This window comes from Acanthopagrus latus, chromosome 18 (genome assembly GCF_904848185.1).
Source record: "Acanthopagrus latus isolate v.2019 chromosome 18, fAcaLat1.1, whole genome shotgun sequence".
NCBI classification, from domain to species: Eukaryota; Metazoa; Chordata; class Actinopteri; order Spariformes; family Sparidae; genus Acanthopagrus; species Acanthopagrus latus.
The window spans coordinates 25,198,274-25,221,703 of record NC_051056.1 but is presented as its reverse complement, the minus strand read 5'-3'; the positions used below and the strand labels follow the sequence as shown (position 1 = coordinate 25,221,703).

The 23,430-nt window shown below is 42.8% G+C and overlaps 2 protein-coding genes across 3 annotated transcripts; one reads left to right on the top strand and one right to left on the bottom strand.

Annotated features, from left to right (window-relative positions):
- Positions 1-49: 49 nt before the first annotated feature.
- Positions 50-14,337, top strand: cstf2 (cleavage stimulation factor, 3' pre-RNA, subunit 2). Of its 2 annotated transcripts, XM_037077242.1 has the most exons (14): positions 50-255; positions 496-574; positions 817-986; positions 1,078-1,214; positions 2,991-3,110; positions 3,564-3,686; positions 4,238-4,367; positions 5,813-5,872; positions 10,278-10,377; positions 10,996-11,195; positions 11,646-11,770; positions 12,529-12,612; positions 12,961-13,130; positions 14,018-14,337. In XM_037077242.1, the coding sequence occupies exons 1-13, from the start codon at positions 84-86 to the stop codon at positions 13,084-13,086; spliced, it is 1,626 nt and encodes a 541-aa protein (XP_036933137.1). In that variant the 5' UTR covers positions 50-83; the 3' UTR covers positions 13,087-13,130; positions 14,018-14,337. The 2 variants fall into 2 exon arrangements, with proteins under 2 accessions (XP_036933137.1, XP_036933138.1); XM_037077243.1 differs by lacking the exon at positions 5,813-5,872.
- nox1 (NADPH oxidase 1) lies at positions 14,336-23,249 on the bottom strand. Its single transcript, XM_037077241.1, has 13 exons — positions 22,350-23,249; positions 22,075-22,170; positions 21,506-21,616; positions 20,550-20,634; positions 19,857-20,002; positions 19,198-19,391; positions 18,953-19,079; positions 18,762-18,854; positions 18,421-18,662; positions 17,019-17,181; positions 16,755-16,901; positions 16,540-16,664; positions 14,336-15,726 (listed from the first exon to the last, which is right to left on the bottom strand). The coding sequence occupies exons 1-13, from the start codon at positions 22,392-22,394 to the stop codon at positions 15,600-15,602; spliced, it is 1,701 nt and encodes a 566-aa protein (XP_036933136.1). The 5' UTR covers positions 22,395-23,249; the 3' UTR covers positions 14,336-15,599.
- Between the last annotated feature and the right edge of the window lie 181 nt (positions 23,250-23,430).

The following is a 23,430-nucleotide window of genomic DNA, read 5'->3' as shown; positions in this document are numbered from 1 at the left end:
TTAATTATTAAAAGGCACAAAAAACAGAGCTAAGCAGCTGATTCAGTCAGTTATCGAGAGGTTTGTAAACGGTTCGTATTTGAATGTGGCCCTTTTCCTACAAACGGATATCTCGTTCTGATTTCCGGTTTGGTGTCCCAGTAATTTGTGTCCCCAAAATGGCGAACGTTGCTGCTGCTGCCGCTGCAGCCGCCGCTGCCGCCGCCGCCGCGAACAGAGACCCGGCCGTCGACCGTTCATTACGCTCGGTGTTTGGTAAGTTTGTTGTCGGTACTCGCCCGGTTACCGGCAGCTTTATCCATTATACACACAGTGAGTAAATAAATAAACCGCTAGCTAATGAATTAAAGCTTGCTAACAGAGATAGCCGGCTAATGTTTAGCTAGGCAACGAGGGAACAAAGTTAACGGTAGCTGCCTGAAGAACTAGAAAGCTAATTTATAAATGTATATTTATTTTGACGTTAATGTTTCTCATGTCTCATTATCATTCCAGTGGGGAACATTCCGTATGAAGCCACAGAGGAGCAGCTGAAAGACATCTTCTCTGAAGTCGGACTTGTTGTCAGCTTCAGGTGAGTGTAAGAAGGTGCCACTCAGTTTCTCACAGCGACAAGTTAGCCATCGTATTGTGCTGCAAAAATCCCCCCACAACATACTAAAGTAAGTTTTTGAACCATTAAACAAACTGCACTTGGTCAAATGAACAATCCTCGTCTGTTCTCCACACGTTATTGTGTTATGCACGTATAAGTTTGAGAAGGCTTGTAAACACGTGGATTCTGAGATGTGGTGATTGGTGTTTTGTCGTGTTCAGGTTAGTATATGACAGGGAGACAGGGAAGCCAAAGGGATATGGCTTCTGTGAGTATCAGGACCAGGAGACGGCCCTCAGTGCCATGCGGAACCTGAACGGGAGAGAGTTCAGTGGTCGGGCTCTACGTGTTGACAACGCAGCCAGCGAGAAAAACAAAGAAGAGCTCAAAAGTAAGCGATTATTCCGAACTAACGTGCTTTATTTCGTGTGATTTGTTTTTGCAAAGCTACAGATCTGTTTCTTCTGTCTGCTCTGGTACAGGTTTGGGAACAGGAGCCCCCATCATCGAGTCTCCTTATGGAGACAGCATCCAGCCACAGGAAGCCCCAGAGTCCATCAGCAGAGCTGTGGCCAGTCTGCCGCCTGAGCAGATGTTTGAACTGATGAAACAGATGAAGGTAGGCTGGAAGAAAGCCTCTGATGTTCAAGCGTGATTCTTGTTTTTTTTAATTGACATAATAAATCAGTTAATGTAGCATTTCCAAAGACAAGTGGATTAATCTGATTGGGTTATTCTTCCTCTACACTAGCATCACTATTTAGATGGCCTTCAAGCAGGATGTACAGTAATATAATATAAATATCAATAGTCCTGCTCCTCATAAACAAAATGACCTATCATGCTTACTTACAACCTTTCCAGTATGTTGTAATTGCAATCCAATCAACACTTGAGCAGCTAAATCAGGTTGTTTCCCATCGTTCTTAATGGTGGTAAACACTGATGCAGGGACTAAAATGAGGCTATAACATGAGCTGAATCTACTAGAAATAAGAAATGATTAAGAATTTCTTAGAAACAATGTCCCATAAGGTTTATGAAGTTCCCCCTAATCCAACAACTCACCAAATAGAGTGATTTCATAAGGGAGTCTGGGGAATTTCTGTAGTTGATGAGGCTGCTTTGGCCTATAATAAGTTTGCTCTGCTGTGTTGCAAAATGGTAACTTATTGTTAATAAAGATCAGATGCATGTCATCCTTGAAATGAATACCACAAACATGAATGTTGTGCACCATTGACCATGACCTCGTTATAAAAACTGACCCCAACTGTGACCGACTTCCCACGTTCCTTGTGTGAGATGCTGCAAAGGGCACGCTTGTTTCACAGTGGTCGCCTCTGTTTGTGATTAGTTAACACTTTCTGTAAATAATTCACATTCTATTCATTGACCCTTTAACTCCTACAATGCCAAAAAGTGCTGTCATTTGATTTGAGAAAAAAACCTCAGTAAATGTGACACTGACTAAATCTTTGTTTCATACATACTTTTTTACATCAATTTTTTGAGAAAGAAATCATCATGTGTGCAGTACATCCATATTGGAAGCTAAAGAAGCTTCAGCTTTAACAGGCTGATGAATGTAAGTTTGACAGTTTTTGCCCTGGCACTGAATGGGTTAATGGGCAGTTATGATGCCTAGTTTTATAAATCAGTCTCTTGTCGTCAAAAGTGTAAAACCAAAATGTGATGGAACATTCTGACAGTTGCAGAGTTTTTCAAATATTATAAACAAAAAGGTATCTAACAAGAAATCTAAAATCATTAAAAAAATAAGTTTTTCTTAAAAGTGTTTAAAGCAGTTTACTCTCTTCAGTTTTGAAGGATATGATGACAAATGTTGCTCTCAACTTAAATCACCTCCAGGATGACAACTACATGCAGTTGCTCTTCCTTCCCGTTCATTAAAGGAATCTGCGCTCTACAGTCGTTCTCTCTCAGCTCTGCCAGAAAAGAAGCCTTATCCTTGCACATCTGGCAGTTTGCTTCATTAGGCTCAAAGAAACACCACACTGCAGACACTCTTTTCCCCTGACTGGAAAAGTGTTTTGTTGCACTAAAGCTTGTGTCAGTAGGACAGCTCCATATGCTGATCAGCGCAAGCGTGCGGGCTCAGATCCCAATACCACAGATATTGTTGTGCATCCTTGTTTCATGTTTTTGCGCTGATGCAGCCACTTTGGTTTGTTATGAGCGGTAGCAGAAACTACGGTGATGTGTCTAACAGTGTCGGGAAGTAAGACACACACAACTTTTTTTCATAAATGAGGATCTCTATTTATGTAAAGGGGATGGATCTAAAGTGTTTGTTTTTTTTTTTTTAATCTGCTCAATTATGATTTTTCACGCGGTCCTTTTTTAATGTCATATTTCTGATTTCTCTCTCCAGCTGTGTGTGCAGAACAGCCCCCAGGAGGCGAGGAGCATGCTGCTGCAGAACCCTCAGCTGGCCTACGCTCTGCTACAGGCCCAAGTAGTCATGCGGATTGTCGACCCTGAGATCGCCTTGGTGAGAAAACCGAGAATGAATTGATGTAGTCCGATCTTGTATGAGCTTACGTTTATTTGAATATGTTGTTATCATCATACTGGAATTTCAAATTTGGATACAATGCCTTGAAAAATATCAATATTTGACACCAAAGGTTGGCGAAAACTTTTTTTTATTTATATAGTCTTGCTTTTCTTGGCCAGTAGCAGAGAAGCCCAAAGATTATCTAAAAAATGTATTACTTGTAGAGATACTCATTTTTTTCCCCTAAGATTAGCTCCTAAAAAACAGTATATGTGAGAAGTTGCAGCTGGTACATGTATTTTGATACTGCGGTAAAATGAGCATTGAAACAGTTTCAAGTTTTCAGAGTCCATATGTGTCGATATATATCAAGGTCAAAATAATGCGTTAATCTCGCCATGCTGTACACATTTCTGAGAGATGCCTCTCCACCCACTCCGTTTACAGAAGATGCTCCACCGTCAAACTCCAGTTCAGCCTCTGATTCCCAGCGGACAGGGTGGAGGAGCACCGCCGGTGAATCCACCTCCTGTACAGCCCAACGTACCGGTGTCTCAGCCGCAGCCCGTGGTAAGTACAATGCTCATTTATAGCTGCATTACACATCTCTTCTACAACAAAGGTCCCGCGCTTCACCCTGAAAACGGAAGTGATGTCACAGCTCCGATGCAGGTATTAATAGATTTTGATGAGAGCGATCTGTCCGGAGAATCTCAGTGAAACAGGAAACAGAAGCTCGAATTAGTCTGTTTCAATCAAAGAGAGTTGGAGACGGAGTTGACAAAAGTATTATGTGACAGTACCTGAACATGTGTTTATATTGTACAATCAATGTAGGAACAAAATGAAGAACAATAACCATCGTTGACAGTCCATTTCCTGTCTTAATGCTACTTTTTTCTAATTGTGCACTTAGCAGATATAATCACTGAAATCAGTAAGTGATGAAAGATTACAGCTTCATTAGAGTAAAACATTAGTATGAAGTTTTATCCAAACATCTTCTGGAGACAGGATTGCAAAAGGATGTTTTATTATAATCTGTCAAATATGTCTCAAGATGAAGGTTTAGGTTAAATTACTAATGTGTTTTTTATTTCTTTTATATTCTGTACGATCAGCCTGGTATGCACGTCAATGGAGCCCCGCAAATGATGCAGCCTCCTGCCATGGGTGTTGCCCCTGGACCGATGCCCGTCTCAGGACCCGGACCAGTACAGGGGCCAGGACCGGTACCAGTGGGGCCTCCAGGTAATCGTCAAACTGCATGAAAACCTGCTTCAACCACTGTGAACTAGTTGTGGTATCATCACCCTTACATTCCATCCAGATATTGATGACTGAGGTTGACTGATGGTCCATGTGTGAGGTGTGACTGTTTCGTGGCACCCGTCCCTCATGCAGAACGAGCCCCTGAAATGATTGATTACTAAATCTCTACTCTGTTCTTAAGTCAGCCAAAAAGAAAGAAAACTCTCCTTTTGGCAGCAGCTTCTGTAACCAGAGTCGTCTGTAATTCTGGAGGCTTGCTGCAGTTGTTTCTAGAATATTTTTAAATGCTCAGTATTTTAGTGCTGTAGCTGCATCTGGTTTGTGATGCTGTTGTATTTTATCCCAATAAGATGTGAAAACGTTTTAAGGATAATAGTTTTCGGGTTCTTTAATGATGATAGCGAAACAAAGCCGTTAATTTTGTGTGTTTAAAACTAATTTGAGAACTTTTCAAAATGAAGTTAAACAGCAAATTTGTAAATGTCAAATTAAGATTATTTGATAATGTGTTAATGCTAAATATTTACTAATCTTTAACTAATTTGTCGCCCATTTGTAAGATACGAGCTTCTGATATCCCTGCAGCCAGTTTGTAAGAGCTAAAAATATTCTTATTAATGAGTGGGTGGTTGTATAGCAGGATAGAAAATAGGCTTTCGAAGCTGTTACTTTACATTTCATTGTCAAATGTGTGCCGTTTTACAGACAATGTAATGAAAGTCTGGATGAGTTTAAATAATTTCAGTAATTTTTAAAAATAATTATAATGTTTTGGTTTCCCTGGCGATAGAGGAGGAAAACAAAAATTAATAACAACAAAAAAAACATCTGTATCGGCCCTGAATCTCAAAATTGATACATTCTTTGGATTTGAAAAAGCCAAACTGTTTCTTTAACTTATTATTCCCAAAAGTGAAAAGTGACATTAAACTACATTCTTCATTTGGACGATCTAATGCAGTGATCTTACATGTTCATGTGTAAAAGTGCCCAAAACCGTCACTGTGGCGCCCTCATTACCAGTGACCTTGGTAAAAGTAAACACCAACAACGGAATGACAGTTTTACACATGTCATGTCTTAATGTGATCACTAGGTGTCACCAGAGCCTTTTAATTAGTCGAGGTGCTTTATGAGCAGCGAGTGTGTAATCAACTCGACTCTTTACGATCATATGTTATTCTCCCTGATTGATTGGCTTTCTGTTGTCTCAGTGTGAATCTGTCAATCCCCCATGTCACATATTGACTCATGTTGCAATTCTGAAAGTTCCCTCTTCCTGTGTGTGTGTGTGTGTGTGTGTGTGTGTGTGTGTGTGTGTGTGTGTGTTGAGCATGCTTCAAAATGCTCTTAAAGTGCTGCTTTGCTCTCTTGAGTCTTGTGTCTCCTGTTCTTTTTTTTTTGTGCTTTTAATGCTGGCTCAGGAAACCTTCAGCATTCTCCCACAGGATCATCTGGGCAAGCTGCTATCGAGCGGCCTCAAGGTATCACCGCACTCCTTCAGTTCTCCAGTCAGATCATTGGACTGTTGTGGAGAGGCCTCTGGCCAAACACACAGCACATCTGGGATTAAGAGCTACAGCTTGTTAGACTGCATGTCCACCCTTTTTGCCTATTACACACTCAGCCCTTTAGATAGTTATTAAGGTTGATTGTTAAAAGACAATGATGTCTGTGCATTATGGTTACTGAAGCAGAGTGTGTCATGTCATGAGGGCGGGGGGGGGGGGTAGACGGTGACAATTCATGTTAACAGATGAAGGTGTGCCGGGAGTAAACGTGTTGACGTGCCTCGACGCAGATGTTGTTGCATGATTACTTTGTCAGTGTTAAATCCAAGCCAAGACTTATTGAATGGATACCACATTGAGCAGGTGGTGCATTGTCTTTTGTTTTTAAAATTCACACGACCTTCAGTTCAACATGAGTTCAGCTGATTTATCGGTGCAGAGATGTTGCATGTGATGAGGCAGAGACGGTAATAGAGACCTCACAGAAGAATATTTAGATAAAAACTACCTGCCACACAGTTGATGCAGAATATGCCGTACATACAAACACCAAAATAAAAATCATAGGAGCAGCATGTAGGAGAGCTGTCAAATGAAGAGACGTGTACACAAATACAAAAATCTGCCCAGGGTTTTGATCAGAGGCTTCTCTGCATGAATAATAAATATAGTTGTCACTCTGCACGTGCAGCCAGACAAAGAAGATGTAGAAATAAGGAAACTCTGAACATGTGAACTCCTCCATGTGCACAGACGAACATGAACAAAAAGCACGTTATTGTGTAATACTGACAGAACAATCGTCTGAAACATTTTGCTTCTGTGGAATGACGCAGCATACATGGAGACACCAGTGACATGTGGACTAGTATGTTAGTCAGCTCCAGACAATAGCTAGAATGGCACTTAGCAGAGTGCATACCTCCGCCAAGGCCCAACAGTCCTCTTTAATTCAAGGTAACCTGGTTTCACACTGGATAGCGCTATATCACACCCATGCATGTCTCAATTCAGGGTCTGCATCCTTTGAAAGACCCGGCCTTTGCGGTCTTCGATGGCGAGTCCTTCAGAAAGACTTTGTTAACCGCGTCAGCTGTTGTTAAATAGGACAGTCTAGCCTTTGGAGCACTTCCTGGTTGCATCACCAGATATTTTACTCTTTCGTCACGATCTACGCCAAGCGATGTCGCCATTTTCTCTTTCTTTTTCAATGCACAAAGAATTTTGGGATATGTGAGGCCATGAAGGATAGTAGCAGTGCATCCTCCAAGAAGAGGGAAAAGAAGGCCACATTTGTGGGGCGCATTTGGAGGAGCCTTCAGATTGGGACAGCCTTTCGCATGGCGTTGTGAAATAATTGGCATTCAGATGCTCCTCCAAAGGATGCAGACCCTGAACAGAGACACAGCATAAATTTGACCCCCCCCCCACTGGGCCGAGACCGTCCTCCATACAAGGTTTGTGGAAATCTGTTCAGGAGTTTTTGTGTAATCCTGATCACAAACCAACCAACAAACGGACACAAGCAAAAACTGGGCCTGCTTCTTGTGGACAGTGCAGACTCTCTGCCCTCAGGACTCTTCTAGTTAGACGGCATTTCACAGCCTGATGAATATCAATACAAAAGAGTACTTAAAATACTCCGTGGTTCACCTTAAGATGCTGCTAAGGAAGTTAGAAAAAGCTTTAATGGCCTCATCAGCTCAACACAGCAGGTAGTCCACTCAGGCCGGCTGTGTCACGCTGCACACCGTGACCTGCAGGAAATGTTCAGGTGTGGTCCGACCTCCAAACAAGCTGCCCGAGTCCTGTAGTAAACAAACAAGACTGTATTGTAGTTTTTTAATCTGGATTAATGGCAACATCAAAACATCCTCTGAGGTGTTCTTGCTTGTAGATGTTCTGCCTCTGCAGTCTGTGTTTGTTGTTGGGAAGAGACTAGAGTTTTCTAGAAATAAAAAGCAGGACTCCAGATTTCCTTTTTTTTTTTTAATACAAGCAGCTCCCAAAGAGGCACTGTGTAGGTTTGGAGACAAATTCAAAACCAGAATATTAATATTTATAGTATTTATGAGGGAATAAGACAAACTCAGGAATATTTACTTTTTCGTAACTGAGTAAACAAGCTGTTCTCAGAGGAAACTAAGGTCCCAAAAACACTGTTTGAAGCCAGAAAGGTGGTAAAGTAAATCAGTATGAAAGTGTGTCGTCCTTTAAGGTCAGTTTATTATTATTTTTTTATGGTTTAGGCATAAAAAATGATATACTGCTCTATTTAAAACTCGTTCTTGTTGGGAGTGGATCAGACGATTGATGGAGTATTTTTTGTTTTTTTCCTTTTACTTGGCGGACGCGGCAAAGCGCTACCTACAGAAACGATGTTTCACGTGATAAACGATGATGATGTCGAGAAGCAAACTCGTGGGGGGCGTACGGCCGAAGACGCGCAGGTGGTCCAAATTATAGAATTTAGCCAGCCGGTCTCCAGAAATGGTCTCCTGGTCTGGAGCCAGGAAAAAGCCCATTTATTCCCACATCTGTGTGTCGTGCCAGTTAGCCATGGGTGCCTCGCTCCTCCTCCTCCTCCTCCTTTTGTGTCTTTTAGACATCTTGTTTTCTGCTCCTGACAAAATGAACGAGGCATTTTGTTTAGCGACTTATTAAAAAAAACGAGATGTGCTATTTAGGAAACGTATCTGGCAGTTAGTCATAAACCTCCCACTCCTTCGTATGAAGGCATTCAGCTCAACGTGGGATGTTTTTATTTCAGCAAGCAGATTTTGATTGTAATGAGGTTGCGTCGGTTTGATCTACGGCTGTTTTGCCGGAGTGAAGATGCACCACTTCCTCTTTTAATTGTGGTGGCAGGGTGGAAACATTTTGGCATCCGTCCCTGTTGGTTTCAGTTTGGTTCTTGTTCTGTAAGTAATTGCAGCACTATTGTTTTATTTATTTGATCATGGGTAAAGGACTGCAGAACTTCTCTGCACTGGGCCTCGGGCTTGTTTGTGTCTTTTTTTTGTTAGTTATCTGGATTATAAGATACAATTTCCTGCTTTATCCAGCTGTGGTGGTCCGCCACTCCGGAATGAATGTAGACAAAATATTGAGGCTGAAAATAATCCGTCAGTTTATGATGTGAAAGTGCTGAGAATGCTTTCAAGCAGCATGTTACTTTAAAGGACTGAGAGAAATCGAGTTTCTTGTCTTTTTGTTGTCGTCTTGTTCGTGTTTGTCGGCGTCAGTTGTCAGAAACTTGTCCAATTTCATGCCATTTTTTTTTCCCACGCTGTCATTCCACTAACAACAGCCCACATGCCCTTTTAGCCGCTACATTTTTTTTCCCCTCTATAAACCAGCTCTTCTCTCTGTAATTAAATCCATATTTAAGTGCTGTTTTTAATGCACATTTGTATCACACTGCCTACCTTTCACCTCGAATCTGTTCAGCCTAAAATCAACCAAACAAAGAGGACAGTTTCTTCCCAGCCGTAAACAAACATCACACTGACACTCAAAATGAACCAGATTCCACCACGTGTGTTTTGATTAAAGTAAAACTATGTCAGGGGGTCACTATTCCAGCTGTCATTTTAATTTGGTGTCGCGCAATCAATCAATCATGACGACGAGCTTCCTTGTTGATCAAGTGGCTTCTTTCAGCTGATTTCATGATGACATAAAGACGAATGATCACAAGTGACAGGAGGTTTGAGGAAACGGACGTGTTCCCGTCACTGATGTGTGTAAATCTAAGTGTGCCTTTTTGTATTTTATTAAATATTGTGCTCTACTGTCAACACTGCGTAGTATTACTGTAGATAATCACCTGGTTTATGTACTTTAGCTGTGCAGTGAACAGAATTGAACCCGTTTGTTGAATTTTTCTCTGCATGTCTCCCGCCGTGATGTTCTCATGACCAGAGTTACAAGACACAAGTAGGAGAATATTCTCAAATCAGGCCGTCTGTGTTTGAGTAGATGTGTTTTGAACCCTTAATCTTGAACCTCCAACGTTGATGGAGAACCAGATTCTTGTGTTCCTGCTCGTGCCATTCTCCCCGTGAGCTAACACTTCGATGTTATCACTGTGAACTTTCCTTGTCTGTTATCAACCCCAAGCAGCTCTGTTTGTTACCTGAGATATCTATCACGAGCAGACATTCATCTTTTTATGAGTGTGTGTGCGTGTTCGTGTGAGAGTGTGTGTTTGTGCCGTGGTTTCCTTTACCTGGAATTTCAGCCCTCTTCACAGTTGCACCCTATTTTGACAGGATTAGTCATGAAGCATTTCCTGGTTAATGAATAGATACAAAATGTTTGAGGATGTTTTTTTTTTTTCCCCCCATGTGGTTGAATGTGTGATTTCTCCCCTCAGGACCAGGAGGGATCCCCCCCAGAGGGCTGCTGGGAGACGGTCCTAATGATCCCAGAGGAGGAACTCTGCTGTCTGTCACTGGAGAGGTCATAGACCCCAAGTAAGATGATTACCCGAACCTCCTCACCTTGACGAAAGAAAAGCTTGGGTGGATTTTACAGGAGTGTCGATCAAAGTTCTAATCTGCAAGTTTTCACATGTAGTTAAATATCACAGACTCTCATGGGGGAAAAGCAAAAATTGACTATTGTGTTGTTTTGTATGTGCACTTTTTAACAAAACAAATGAAACTGTGTTCTTGATACTGCATTGATTTAATACAGCATTAGGAGGGTGAATTGGATGGATTATAACGTTCCACCTTTAAAGCTAAAATGAACAAGTTGTGATTTGTATTTATTTATTTTATCAAGATTTAAAGGGGCAATATGTCAACTCATACGCAAAACAGACAGCATGTCACCAGACTAACCGCTAAAGGCTGCTAACTGTAGATGCCATTAGCTAGTTAGCTCAGTTAGCCGTGCAGCTAACGGTCCAGACTTGGAGCTCGTTGACCAGGTGTTGGTGATTTAGCGGCAGCTCAGGAGCGTTGACGAGGCCAGGCGGGGGCTAGCTGTTAGCATGCTAAGTTCAGTACTGTTAATATTTTTAGCTGATTTATTGTTTTTTTTAACACATTTCACATTTTGATTGATCTCATTTTGTGTTCTTTAAGCCGGGGTTACATGGCAGCTCCGCCCCCCCACCAAGCCCCACCTGTACACATGGGCCCGATGGCCACAGGACCCCCTCCGGATATGAGAGGACCTCCGATGGACATGAGAGGCCCACCCATGGGTGAACCACGAAACATGATGGGCGACCCCAGAGGGCCTCCGATGATGGAGCAGCGGGGACCCCCGATGGAAACCAGAGGTAGCTCCTGCACTCCGACACCCTGAACATAGTTTTAATCAATATATTCTTTCCTGCACGTAGGCAGCGTTTTGTTTGGAACAGATCTGAGCTCAGTTTCACTTGCAGCTGGCAGACAATTCAAAACGCCTCAAAACCGAACAGAGGTCTTTTGTCCTACAACAGGTTTTAAGAAAATGAGCAGTTGTTTGACATTTTTGCTGCTAAGATACAATTACACTTGGTCAACATTTTATATTTCCTTGTATTTAATACCCGTCATCCATGTTTGTAGAAGCCAATAAAAAAAAAAACACACCTTTTTTTTACATTTTATGCTTTTTACTGTCAGTGTTTCTTGTAATCTTTTAACTTTGAACAGCGTGAGTCATATTCAAACAGAAGTGACCTCCAGCGAATCACTCGGTCATCAGATGTGAATGGTGACTGTGGCTTTGTTTCCTTCTGCAGGTCGTGACCCGAGAGGGATGGACGCTCGTGGTCCAGTGGCGGGACAGAGGGTTCCCATGGCAGCAGGAATGCCCGGCCCCGTTCCTCATAACATGGGGCCCAACGCTCCTCCACCCGCCAGACCGGTAAAAACTACTTCCATTGTGTTTGTCTGTGTGAGCTGTTTGCTTGTTTCATGTCATCTTTGACAGTTAATCACCTCGATGTTTCCGTCTTCTCTGTTGTTCTTTCTTTTCGTTACTGTTGACAAGGTAACATAATGCCTGGTTAAAACAAAGTGTAAAGGGTTGAAAATATCCTCAAAAATAGAAGCAGAACAAGCAGCAAGCAAATAAAGGGAAAATATAATAGAGGACTTTTTCGAGTAACGCTCAGTTTTCTGCTTCTTCTATATCCTGAATAATAAACAACAACGAAAAACTAGCAGCGGCATCAACAGTGATTCCAAAGATATCTGAGTTTTGCAGACCATAAATAACATCTTGTCACATCCCGTCAAGCACATGAAGTGTACGTGTCGGTTCACTTCTGCTGGGTTGTCGACTATTTTTAAACAAAAAAACCCAAACAAACAAAACAGTACGAAGAACACAAAACTGAAGACACATTGTGTTGGTGAGTTGATGCACAGAGGCCATTATTCCTGAAAAAACTACTTTCAAGACTTCTTTTTCCCGTGTTGTTGTAGAAAACTTAGTATCTAAATTTATTGTCTCAAGGAATTTGAAAACCTCCTCTGACTCATAAGATATCTTTATTATTACTTGCATTACAGTGAGCTGTGTGACTGTGACACAAAAGAAATCAGTGCCAAGTGCTCAGACTGGATAATCATTACCTCTGTGATAAAAACAGTGAGAGCTAACGTATGTTTGTCCTGCAGGGTCCTGGTATTTCTGGTGTTCCTCCATCAGGAGGAGGCTTCAGTCCCGGGCAGAGTCAGGTCTCCACACAGGACCAGGAGAAGGTGGGTGACACTTTATCCATCGCAAATAAAATAACCCACTGTGATTCTCGGGGTTGGACACCGCAGGTCTATTATCCTCACTCACAAGTCATCCTGAGTATGTTTCACCTGAGGGGCCAAAACGGGTCGTAAATGAAATGCAGCTGCGATTGTTTTTACTTGAACGATGGCAACAAAAGCTTTTAAGGAAGGATTCAGATTTCCTTTGAGCTGAACGATACATGTGGAGATTATGAGACGCTAAGATGCACTCATCAGTTTAGCTGAAAATCCAAAAGCTTTTCTAACTTTCTTAACCACCTTTGTGAACACTGAGTATTCACAATTCACCATTGTTTGTCCCTCCAGGCCGCCCTGATCATGCAGGTACTGCAGCTGACCCCAGAACAGATCGCCATGTTGCCCCCAGAGCAGCGGCAGAGCATCCTCATCCTCAAAGAGCAGATTCAGAAGACTGCAGGAGGGGCACCTTAAAAAAACAAAACAAAAAAAAAAGACAACACCCCAAAGGTTTTCAGGTAAATGTGAAGTTTCTGCATTTCCTCGACATCACTAAAGAACCAATCACAATGTTTGTTTACAAAAACGTGCGTGCAGAAAACCTCAGCATCTCACATGAGCTTACACACAGTGTTACATCTCATTTATATGCACGTTTGATGTTTTCATATCTCGTTAATAACCGATTCAGCTGAAGATTTGACAGCTGAGATGTTGCTGTCGTGGAGATATCAAAGCAACACGGTGCTAAAAATAAGCTCCGCAGAAACTTCAGATACGTGGGGTGGATTATTGTCATACTCGCCAACCCTCCCCCGGTTTTCGCGGGAGACTTCCCGGCGTCACAATTCTCCTGAATTTTTCTCGATAAATGGCAAGTTTTCACACCTTGTTCGTCACAGCAACAGTTCCTGGCGCTGAACAGCGTCTCGTCTACTGTTGCGTCCCAACTCATCCTCCTCGGAGAGTGAGAGACGGACAGAGAGTAGAGAAGAGACAGAAACACTCAAAGGCCAGAGAGGCTAATTATTCTGTCTTGTTGTCTGGGTGAACGATTTGCAAATTGTTATTTTCATTCCATAAAGTCACGCCGACGCACGAAACAAAGTGTCGGAAACTAGAACTTGATGATTACTGTCAGACTCCGGCTCTGGGTTGAAATGCTCCCTGTTGTTCAGGCGTCGGTGTCGGCAAGTAAGACGGTTGTAATTTACCATTTTTATCTGTAAACAGTTATGGCTGAAGACGGCAGCAGACGTAAAACTAGTTCACAAATGTGAGCAATGCAAGTGAACCAGCTTTCTACCCAGAGGTCACAGTGATGTCACAGTGATGTCACAGTGATGCCATCATGGAGTAACTCTGCATTTTCTGACGTGTGCTTCTATTCTCCTTCATTCTTCAGGACTCAACCTGCTCCCCATCGTCACCTTCAGCTCCAACAGACCCGAAGACTCATTAGTTTGGAATATTGTATAGTTTGTTTTTTTAATCATATTGTCTGTTAGGAAGTTTAAGCTGTATGAAAGAGTGAGATCGTGCTTGTGGGTTTGACAAGAAGATAATGGTGAATGCTGAACAGATTAAAAAAAAACAGAGCAGAAAAGTGGAGCGTCACAAGGTTTTCATCCTTTTTCCTCCAAAGCTGACTCTTTTTTTAATGTCATCGGCTGCGGAGAACGTTTGTCTGTATGTTGTTTTGTCAATAAAACAAACACAAAAAGATGTTGACTCCCTTTTTATTCATTTATTCAAACAGTTTGGAAATGAATTACAAGAAATAGTGATGAAAGTCCTTCATTGTGTCTGGAGGATGTTTCACGCGGTAACATGACCGGCAGCCTTCCTCCTGGCCGATGCCGTCTTATCGCTCTGATAAGGAAATACCAGCGATGTGACGGGCGGTAATAATTGTTTCCAAGAAATCTGTTGCCATAACCACTCAAGCTTTAAGAATAGGTACCAATTGTTTACTTTACACTCTATTAACGTCTTTCTACCTTCCATTTAAGCTCCGTCTTGTATTTAAGAACACAACATGGTTATTTACAGTATTTACAGTGGATTTGATCAAAGGTTGTTTCTGTGTTCAGAATCCTTGAAGATTAAAGGAGCAGTATGTACTTTTGCGAGATGAGAAAGAGTTTCATTGACTGATTCATTTTTTTTTTCCATGCCTAAACAAACTAAATGAGCAAACGCTGACCTTAAAAGACAACACAGTTTCATACTTTGTTTACAAGTGGCGGACCCTGCCACCTTTCTAGCTTCAAACAGTGATCTGGGAGCTTATTTCCCTCTGAGAACGGAGAAGTTATAGGAATTTGATTATTGCCTCATTAATGCGGAAATTATAAAGATTCTGAGTTGGAATTTCTTCTCCAAAACTACGTAGTGCTCCTTTTAAAATGTTCTGAACAGCTCGAAGAATTGTTTGATTGGATGAAATAATCAACTTGTACAGTTTCATTCATAGAAAAAAAAAAAGCCAGTAAACAGAATCATGTAAACAACTAACTGTTGTGTCTCCATCTGAACTGCTGCAGTAGTTAAATGTATCTGAGGGACAAACATCAAATCACAAATTGTCTTGATTCAAATGTTAACCTGCTAATTTTTTTTTTTTTTAAATAACTGTATTATAGAGACAAACGCGTCTCTGTAACAGTCAAAAATGTCCCTAAAATCTAGCTGAAGTACAAACATGTGAGTGTAATCGGCCGTACAGAGACCATGAGTCACGGAGGATTATGAGTCCGACTGATTCATGGTCTCATCACAAAGACGGAGAGTGGAACTCTGAGCGGAGCTGAATAACGAGCCCTGCTTCTTTATCTCTGAGCAGCACAGTTGGACAAAACACACCCAGCTGGTATCGCAGGTTGTCGCCACTGTTTTTCAAATATTCCACGCTGAGAAATTCCTAGAAAATAGTCTCTCAATAGCCCGAAGGCTGCTTTCCTGTCGGTCTGCCTCGTTCTGCTTGCTCAGAAGTTTTCCTTGTTGAAGTAGAATTTGGTTTTTCGAGGATCCACGTCTGAGTATTTGGCGCATTTCTTCAGCAAGACTTCTGCCAGAGCTTCGGGGCCGCACAAGAAGGTTCCCACCACCGACCTGAGGACGAGAACAAGACGAGATGTTGAGATTTCATGACAATTTAAAAAAAAAAAAGAAAAAGCGCTTTACAGAGATATTCAGGAAGTAAAATCATTTTGTCCGACTTCAGTCTCTGTGTGTACAGACATGCAAACACCTCCTGTGGTCTGTACTTGTGCACAGTGTACGTTGAGCTAAATGCTAATGTGAGCATGATAAGAAAGCGGCAAAATAAGAGGATTAAAAATTCGAGCCGTCAAATCGAAAGCTGCAGCTTCTCCAGTGACCGCTAGAGGCGATCTACAAAAGCGAGTAAATCCCGATTAGAGACAAAACTTTACAGCAGACGTCTACGTCTACAGCAAAAAAAAAACATTCTTTGTCTCATGATAACTACACAAGTTGATTGTCTCTCTTTTTGTTTGTATAACTCGCTTATATTAAGGCCTACAGTTATGCATAATTAAGGGTGAGGGCGCTTCGAGCGACAGCTGGAAACTTGGGTGACTTCGCTAAAATTCAAGTCACAGAACATATTTGTAGTTTTGTTGCTTCTTAAGAGTATTTTTCATGCAAATTTTGGACAAATAATGTTGCTTTATGTGCTCCACCTGTTAGTTCTTGACATTACTGGCTGTTGAAGCTGACGAACACACAGATCATATTTTATTATACTTGGTCGGATATTGATAAATTTTTTTGGTACATATTTTAATACAGGCTCCTGATAAAAAGGTGGAATGATGCATAATTAAAGGTGTGGCTGCTCTGAGTGACCGACAGGTGCTAACAGTCGAGCACGAACATCAAGGTTGCAGGATTTGTTCTTACGTGGGGTTCTCTTTGCGGACTTGTTCGAACTCCTTGTCCCAGGCGGGTCTGCCGTAGTAGGTTTTCTGTCTGAGCCCGGTGACCATGTCCGTGTCCTTGTCAGAGTGGACCTTCGCGTGATCGGCCTGTTACAAAATACAGGACGACACAGCTGAGTTTATAAGCTGATCTGACATCGCACTCTGATCGAAGCAAGGCCCGACTCGCACACCTACCATGCTCTGATCCCATCTGGTCAGGTAGAGTTTGTAGGTGAGGAAATCGCCCATCCCCCTCTCCTCCATCTCGCTCTCCAGCACCTGCAGGAGGTCGGCGAACCACTCGAAGGCGTGCGTTTCCCGGCAGAGCCAGTAGAAGTAGATCTGGAAGCAGACGCAGGCACGTTAAAACAATGATCCTGTTTCGTAAGAGGAGGCCACGCTGCAGCAGTGTGACGTCGGAATGACAGAACCAGACTGATCGGAAGGTGGTGCTGTTACCTTTCTGGTGCGCAGTTTAGGGTTTGACTCTTTGAACTTGTACCAGATGGACTTGAGGATGGAGGCGAAGGGAGTGACTCCGATGCCGGCACCGACCAGCATCGCGACCTCGTAGTCGAACACGTCCTCGCTGGCTGTGCCAAAGGGTCCGTCGACGCCCATTCTGAGGAAAAACAAAGCGAAAACAGTGTTATTGGGGCAACTTAACTACGGGTGACGACGTCCACACACATCTTTAAACACACCACACTGACATCTGTTTGTAGATTGTTGTGACTGGAGACATAATGCTAATTTTCAGTTTCATTATTTTATTCTGGGTTACTATTAGTATAGATTTACATGCTTTCATGCTCAAAAAACATCAGTTTTCTCAGGCTGTCCAGTTTATTTCACCGTCTGTCTGAAACGCTCTGTGTTAGCTCCTGTCTCTTTGAGGCCCCTCCTCCCAAATATCAGTCTGCTCTGATTGGTCAGCTCACACACGCCTGAGCCAGCACCGCTAACAACAGAACAGCTGTGCCAAACTAGTCGCTGGGCTGGAATTATGCAAAGGCATGACATGGTGACATAGTGTGATGTCACAAAGTCACACAGTTAAAGGCGGGACTTGTGACGAGGCGTTTCAGGCGCTGTGTTTTCTGTGGGAGATTGGAGCTTCTGTTGGTGTGAACTTAACTTTCAAGATCTTTTACATGTTTTACAATATTGAAAAGCATGGTTCACCTAAAGTTAGCACGATGTAGCACTCACTCGTGAGATACGCTGCCTTCAATTTGCAGTATGTCCGACTTTATACACACAAACAGACTTTGTATAACTGACTTCTGACAGTTGACCTTCTCTCTCTGAAGCTCTGGGATGTGGGTTTGGCCGCTCAACGTGTTTTCAAGGGAACAAAGTGTAGATAAAACGTTGTGGGCACAAATTACTTGTAGTTCTACAACTCGGCTAATTTGTGGTTTCAAACTTCATTGTTAACTCTGGAAACGAGCCACAGTGGAAAGAAGGAAGAAAAAAAAAAAGCTGTTTGTGTTGTAATGTTTCTTTTCATAGTAATGAGTTTACGGCGTGGCTCGACGCCACATACCGCAACATACTATTAATAGACTGTGAGTGAAGCTGCAATGCCCGTCCTTGAACATACAATACTCAATGCTTCCTGAGTTTCCTGCTTTTGCTGTATACAACGAAAACGGAAAGCCCACAGTCAAGAGGCCGTGATGCAGACGCACTGTCACCTCTGAGTTTTAAGTTTAGATAAAGTAAAAAGATGAAGCTGAGGTCTGTCATATATGATGGGGACCTGTTGTGGAAAAAAAGTCAATATGTTTGTGATGTTGGAGCAATAATTATGTCATGAAAATCTCCCTGAAGACGTTATTTAAATAGAATTGCTCACTTGGGTCCCTGCGCTCCCTCCGGAAGCTTCTGCATGATGTCGATGAGTTTGTCCGTCCAGTCCCCGGCCGAGCGGATGTGGACGCTGAAGAAGTCCTCCTCGGGGGCGGAGGTCATGGTGAACGGGTGCCACTCCAGCTGCGAGATGACTGGGCAGTTGAGGAAGACGTACTGACCCACCTCCATCTTGAAGCCGTTCTTCTGCAGCTGCAGCTCCAGCACCTTCGACGGACGCATCACGATCTGGATTTTAAAGCGAACGGATTAAAGTCAGCGTGAGGGGGAAAAAAAAACCTGCAGGACAACTGAGAGGGGGAAAGAGGAGTGATGAATCAAACGTACCCTCCTGTATCGGACGGTCTGCACGTAGCGAATGAAGCGCAGCAGACGCTCGCAAAGATACAGAACCATCGGACCGATCACCCACATCCAGGTCTGAACAAGGGAAGCACGCAGGGAGACTTTTTAATTTAACTGTTGAGAAAGCTCGACTGGTTTCAGCTGCTGAAAATGAAAGAAAAGAAAAGTCGTACCTGTGGGAACCCTCCAGCGAACTGAGGGACGGGACACTGAGGGATCCGTCCCCAGTCCTCAACACGATCTTTGCAGAAGGTGAAGTTGTGCGGTGGATCTGTCGTCGTCTGACTCCTCACGATGCGTCTGCAGAGGAGACAGATGAGTGAGACTTTCACAACAACAACAACAACAACAACAACAACAACAACAACAACAGCGTTCCGTTAAAAGAAAAAAAGAGAGCCGGAACATTTCCTCTTACCCGGCGCCGTGAAAGACGAGCCCTGCGAAGAAGATGATGAAGAGGTGGTGGGTGTACCAGAAGACCTCGAAGTAGCTGCGTCGGATGACCTCCATGGAGGAGGTGATGATGAGGATGAGGGCCAGAGTGATGATGACCCCGGTGAGGCCGGCGATGGTGGTGAAGGCGAAGTAGGTGGGAATCTGTTGCGGATCCTGAGACGGAAGAAGGAAGTGATGATGGAGAAGACAGAGTGGAGGAGGCGACAGTCCCATCAGCCTCTTGTCTTCGGTGCTAATTAGCATGCTAACACGTTAAACTATGATGGTGGAGCAGGTGTTTCCTCCTCCTGTCCAACTTAAAGGTCCTTCACAGGTCTTTTCTTCTTGTGCCAAAACCAATCAGCCTTTCATCAGCAGCTGCTTTGATGCACTCGAGTGTGGAGGCACGTGTTTATGATCAAAGATAATTTAGCTTGAAGCAGCATTATGTCCCTTTTTAACCTTAAATAATAACGGCTTCATAATCGCCCTGATGGTCCGGTGTTGTCGTGGTGCATCATGTCCCCCGTCAGTCCTAGTCTTTGCCCTGATTTACGTAACTTGAACTTGTTTTGTGTCACTGCATTTTCTCCTGTTTCATTAATCACGTTCTTAAATTATCAGTCGCGACAAACTTACGAGGTCTGTGATGCGGATGGGGTTCAGGTAGGTGGTGTTTCCCGTGTCCTCCAGGTTGGACAGCGCCGTGCTGAGCGCGTCGTAAACGCCCTGCCGGCTGTTGTTGTACCACTCCACGTTCAGCAGGTGGGCGATCATGTGAACGGCTGTGGAGACACGGAGAGGAGACTCGTCACGCTGCTGCTTTCAGCTTCACACGTGTTGGATCTTAAAATGTTTGAAGCGGCGAAAAGATTTCATCTGATCTTTGTGGAGAGAAAAAAAACCACCTTCAGTTAATATTTATCTTGGGCTCAGTTTGCTCTCAGTGCCCCCGCCCCGTATGTAACCATGACCCCTTTTTAACATCTTGACCTGTGTGTGTGTATGCGTGTGTGTGGTGAGGGGGAAGTACGTACAGGGAAAACAATCACAGTTTGTGTTTTAGCCCGAAGTAAAAAATGTTTTCCCTCCCATTTGCACCCATTTCAGTTTCGCTGCAGCACCAGGAGGAATTCTCTTTTCTTTTTTTTCCCTCTTCTGTGTCATTCTTGAGGGAAGCTGATAAACACTGATAAGCTTCAGGTCAGACAACCTGACAGACATTCTGCTGACATTCTTACAAAAAAAAGGGCGTTTTTATTTGTTTCTGCGTTCAACAATGAATCATTTTCATCCTGGAAACAAAAGACGGAGCCGGTTGTGTAAGCTCACCTGTCATCAGAGCGATCATGTACGCCACCAGCTTGTGGAAACTCAGGTTATTGTCCAGTTGTTTCCTCATCGTTCTGCCGCAACACTGAAAAGATAAAGAGACAAAGACAGAAGGAAATGAAATATTTTTTAAAAAAAGGGGGAAGAGCGTCAGTTAATGAAGCCCTGAGGGAGGCGAGGACGAGGCGGTGCGATGAAGAAGAAGTTTGTTTTCCTAATAAATGTGTTTAAACATCACCCCAAAATGTTTTATTAAGATTAATATTAATATTTTCGCTGAATATTGAAACTTTATTTGTGCACCTTTAACACAGAGATGAAGCCCAAAGTTAACCTGAGCAAAAATACATATCAATAATAATATGTTTAATAAAATTAGACACAAATTAAAACTATTGAACACTGTTTGTAGTCTTTAGTTATCGTTTGTATAACTCTTTGTTTGTCAAGATTATAGATTTTTATTTTGCTTGTTGTTTGTGTAGTTGAATTCTTTTCCTGCTTTCTTTGGTTAGTTTTTTGTTTTGTTTGGAGGTTGGGTGACTTCGGGCAGGTCGAAGGGCAGAAGGACCACGGAGCACCTGTGCTGTGTTCAACCTGATCAGGATGCAGGAAGTCTGATTTATTTGTTCTTTACGTGCTTTTTTTTTGGTTCTTGGAAAATAAATTAGAACAAAAACTCTGAACAACGACAACAAACTTCTCCCCCCTGCGTACATCACAATCCTCTGGTGCAGCAGCGGCTCTTTGATTCAAATTATAAAGATTGTATTCAATTCTTTTTAACACATGGTCACTACAAATGAAATATAACTTGTATTTGAACGTTTGTTACTATCGAACACAAGAGAATGAGTCAGACCAGTTTCCATGACATCCATTAAAGACCTGTGGCCTTTAAACACAGATGCATTCAGGGAGCATCGCCCCGTTACATCACAACGTCATGGTCTTACCACGAAGGAGCCTCGGATCAGGGACAGCAGGTTCCTGCAGACCGGCAGGAGGATCAGCAGGCAGTTGAAGTTGAGGACGGCGGCCGGAGCTCTGGCCCAGGCCAACGCCGACTGGGATCAATACAAAACAACACGGATTTATTCATGTGAGTGTGTCTGGAAGCTCATTTCTGCCAGTTAATGAAAAGAAATGATGAAAACTAAGACTTGATTTAAGAAAATATTCCCATAATAGATCATAATTAAGAGGTAGATGAATAAATATCTCATTGTTTTGACTTTTATCTCATGATTTCAACTATTTTTTATTGTAATTTCAAACTTAAATCTCAGATTGTCAATTCCTATCTCATAGTTTTTACTATTTATCTTATAATTTCCACCTTTTATCTCACCGGTTTTTACTTTTATCTCATATTTACAATAATTTAGATTTTTAATGTCATCATTTCATCCTCTGTGACTTTCCATGGTAATAATCCTTTCATCAAGCTCGTTGTTCACGTCATTTCACAAGTCTGACTGTAATTACAATAATTAACAGTAACGACTTTCTCCTCTGTACTCACCCCAAGAAGATGGCGCGTGTAGAAAAACCGAGGCCCCAAATCGTAGAACAAGTAAAACCAGACGAAGAGGAAAGTGTTGATTCCCATCCACACCACCTGCCAACACACCCACCATCATTCTCCGTCACATAAATCACATTTCACTTCAAAACAAACTCATTTTTTGTTTAGAAGATCTTTTTTTGGGGGGTGCGCTTTTACGCACAAACCTCGTGCGTAAAGTCGCACCTTTTCTCAGCTTGAATCCTGTTTTCCGATGTGACGGATGAACTCACCAGTATGAAGGCTGTGAGCCCGTTGTTGATAATCCAGTTCCCCATGTTGAGCGACTCCTCACGACCCGCAGCAGCTTCCCTGCATCCTCAGCCTGACAGCGCGGTTAATCTTATATACACTCCTGTCCCGTCCGGACTCCTCCTCCTCCTCCAGGTGTGCAGGTGATGCGACGCACGGAAACAAAGGTTGGCGCGGGTTAGATTGCGTTATTACGGAGGTTTGGAGTTGAGGTTTGTCTTCCAGGAGCTGACGGACCACATTCCTGCCTGCAAGAGGAGCAAGTGCGGCGTGCAGGAACGAGGAAGCGACTCCGACCAGGAAGCTTCACTGGCTGCTGGACTTTAATAAAAACAGTTTTATGGGAAGAATAAAGTTAAATTGCGCTCCTGACGGGAATGAATGAGCAGCGGGGTGACTGGATTTCTAGTTGGGCATCATAAAAATATAAACTGTCTCATCTGTTAGGGGAAAAAGGTAATAATTCAGGTTTCGTGTGTGTTTTTAACACGATAACTGTAATTAATAAACCAGGTGTACACGTCCTTTAAAGGAGATGTTGTGCTCATTATCAGGTTAATAACTAAAGTCTGTGTCACTGCTAGAATAGTTTAACAGACTTTAATACTCAAAGAACACGTCAGTTGTCTCCGACGTGTCTCTTTAAGGCCCCTCCTCCTGAATCTCCCGGTCTGCTCTGATTGGTCGGTGCACACACGTCTGAACCAGCTCCCGCCACAATGTCTCCCATCGCGCTCTGTCGTGTTTTCAGCTTCCAGTCAGCTTCACTTCCGCTGTGAATACAGGCCCGAATTAGGCAAACCTGCGACATGGTGATGCAACTGTGATGTCATAACGTCACGGAGTTAGACGCAGGGCGACTGACGAGGTGTTTCGGGAGCAGCGTTTTCTGTGGGAGAGATGAGCTCCTGTTGGTGCAGATTTATCTGTTTTTTTTTTAACTTATAAACACTGAAGGAGAAAAACAAACAAGAAAGCTTTTCAGGTCTCCTTTAAACTACTTTATAAACTATCAGTAGTTCAATCTGCTATAAATTACATCCTGTAAGATCATCATGTTTG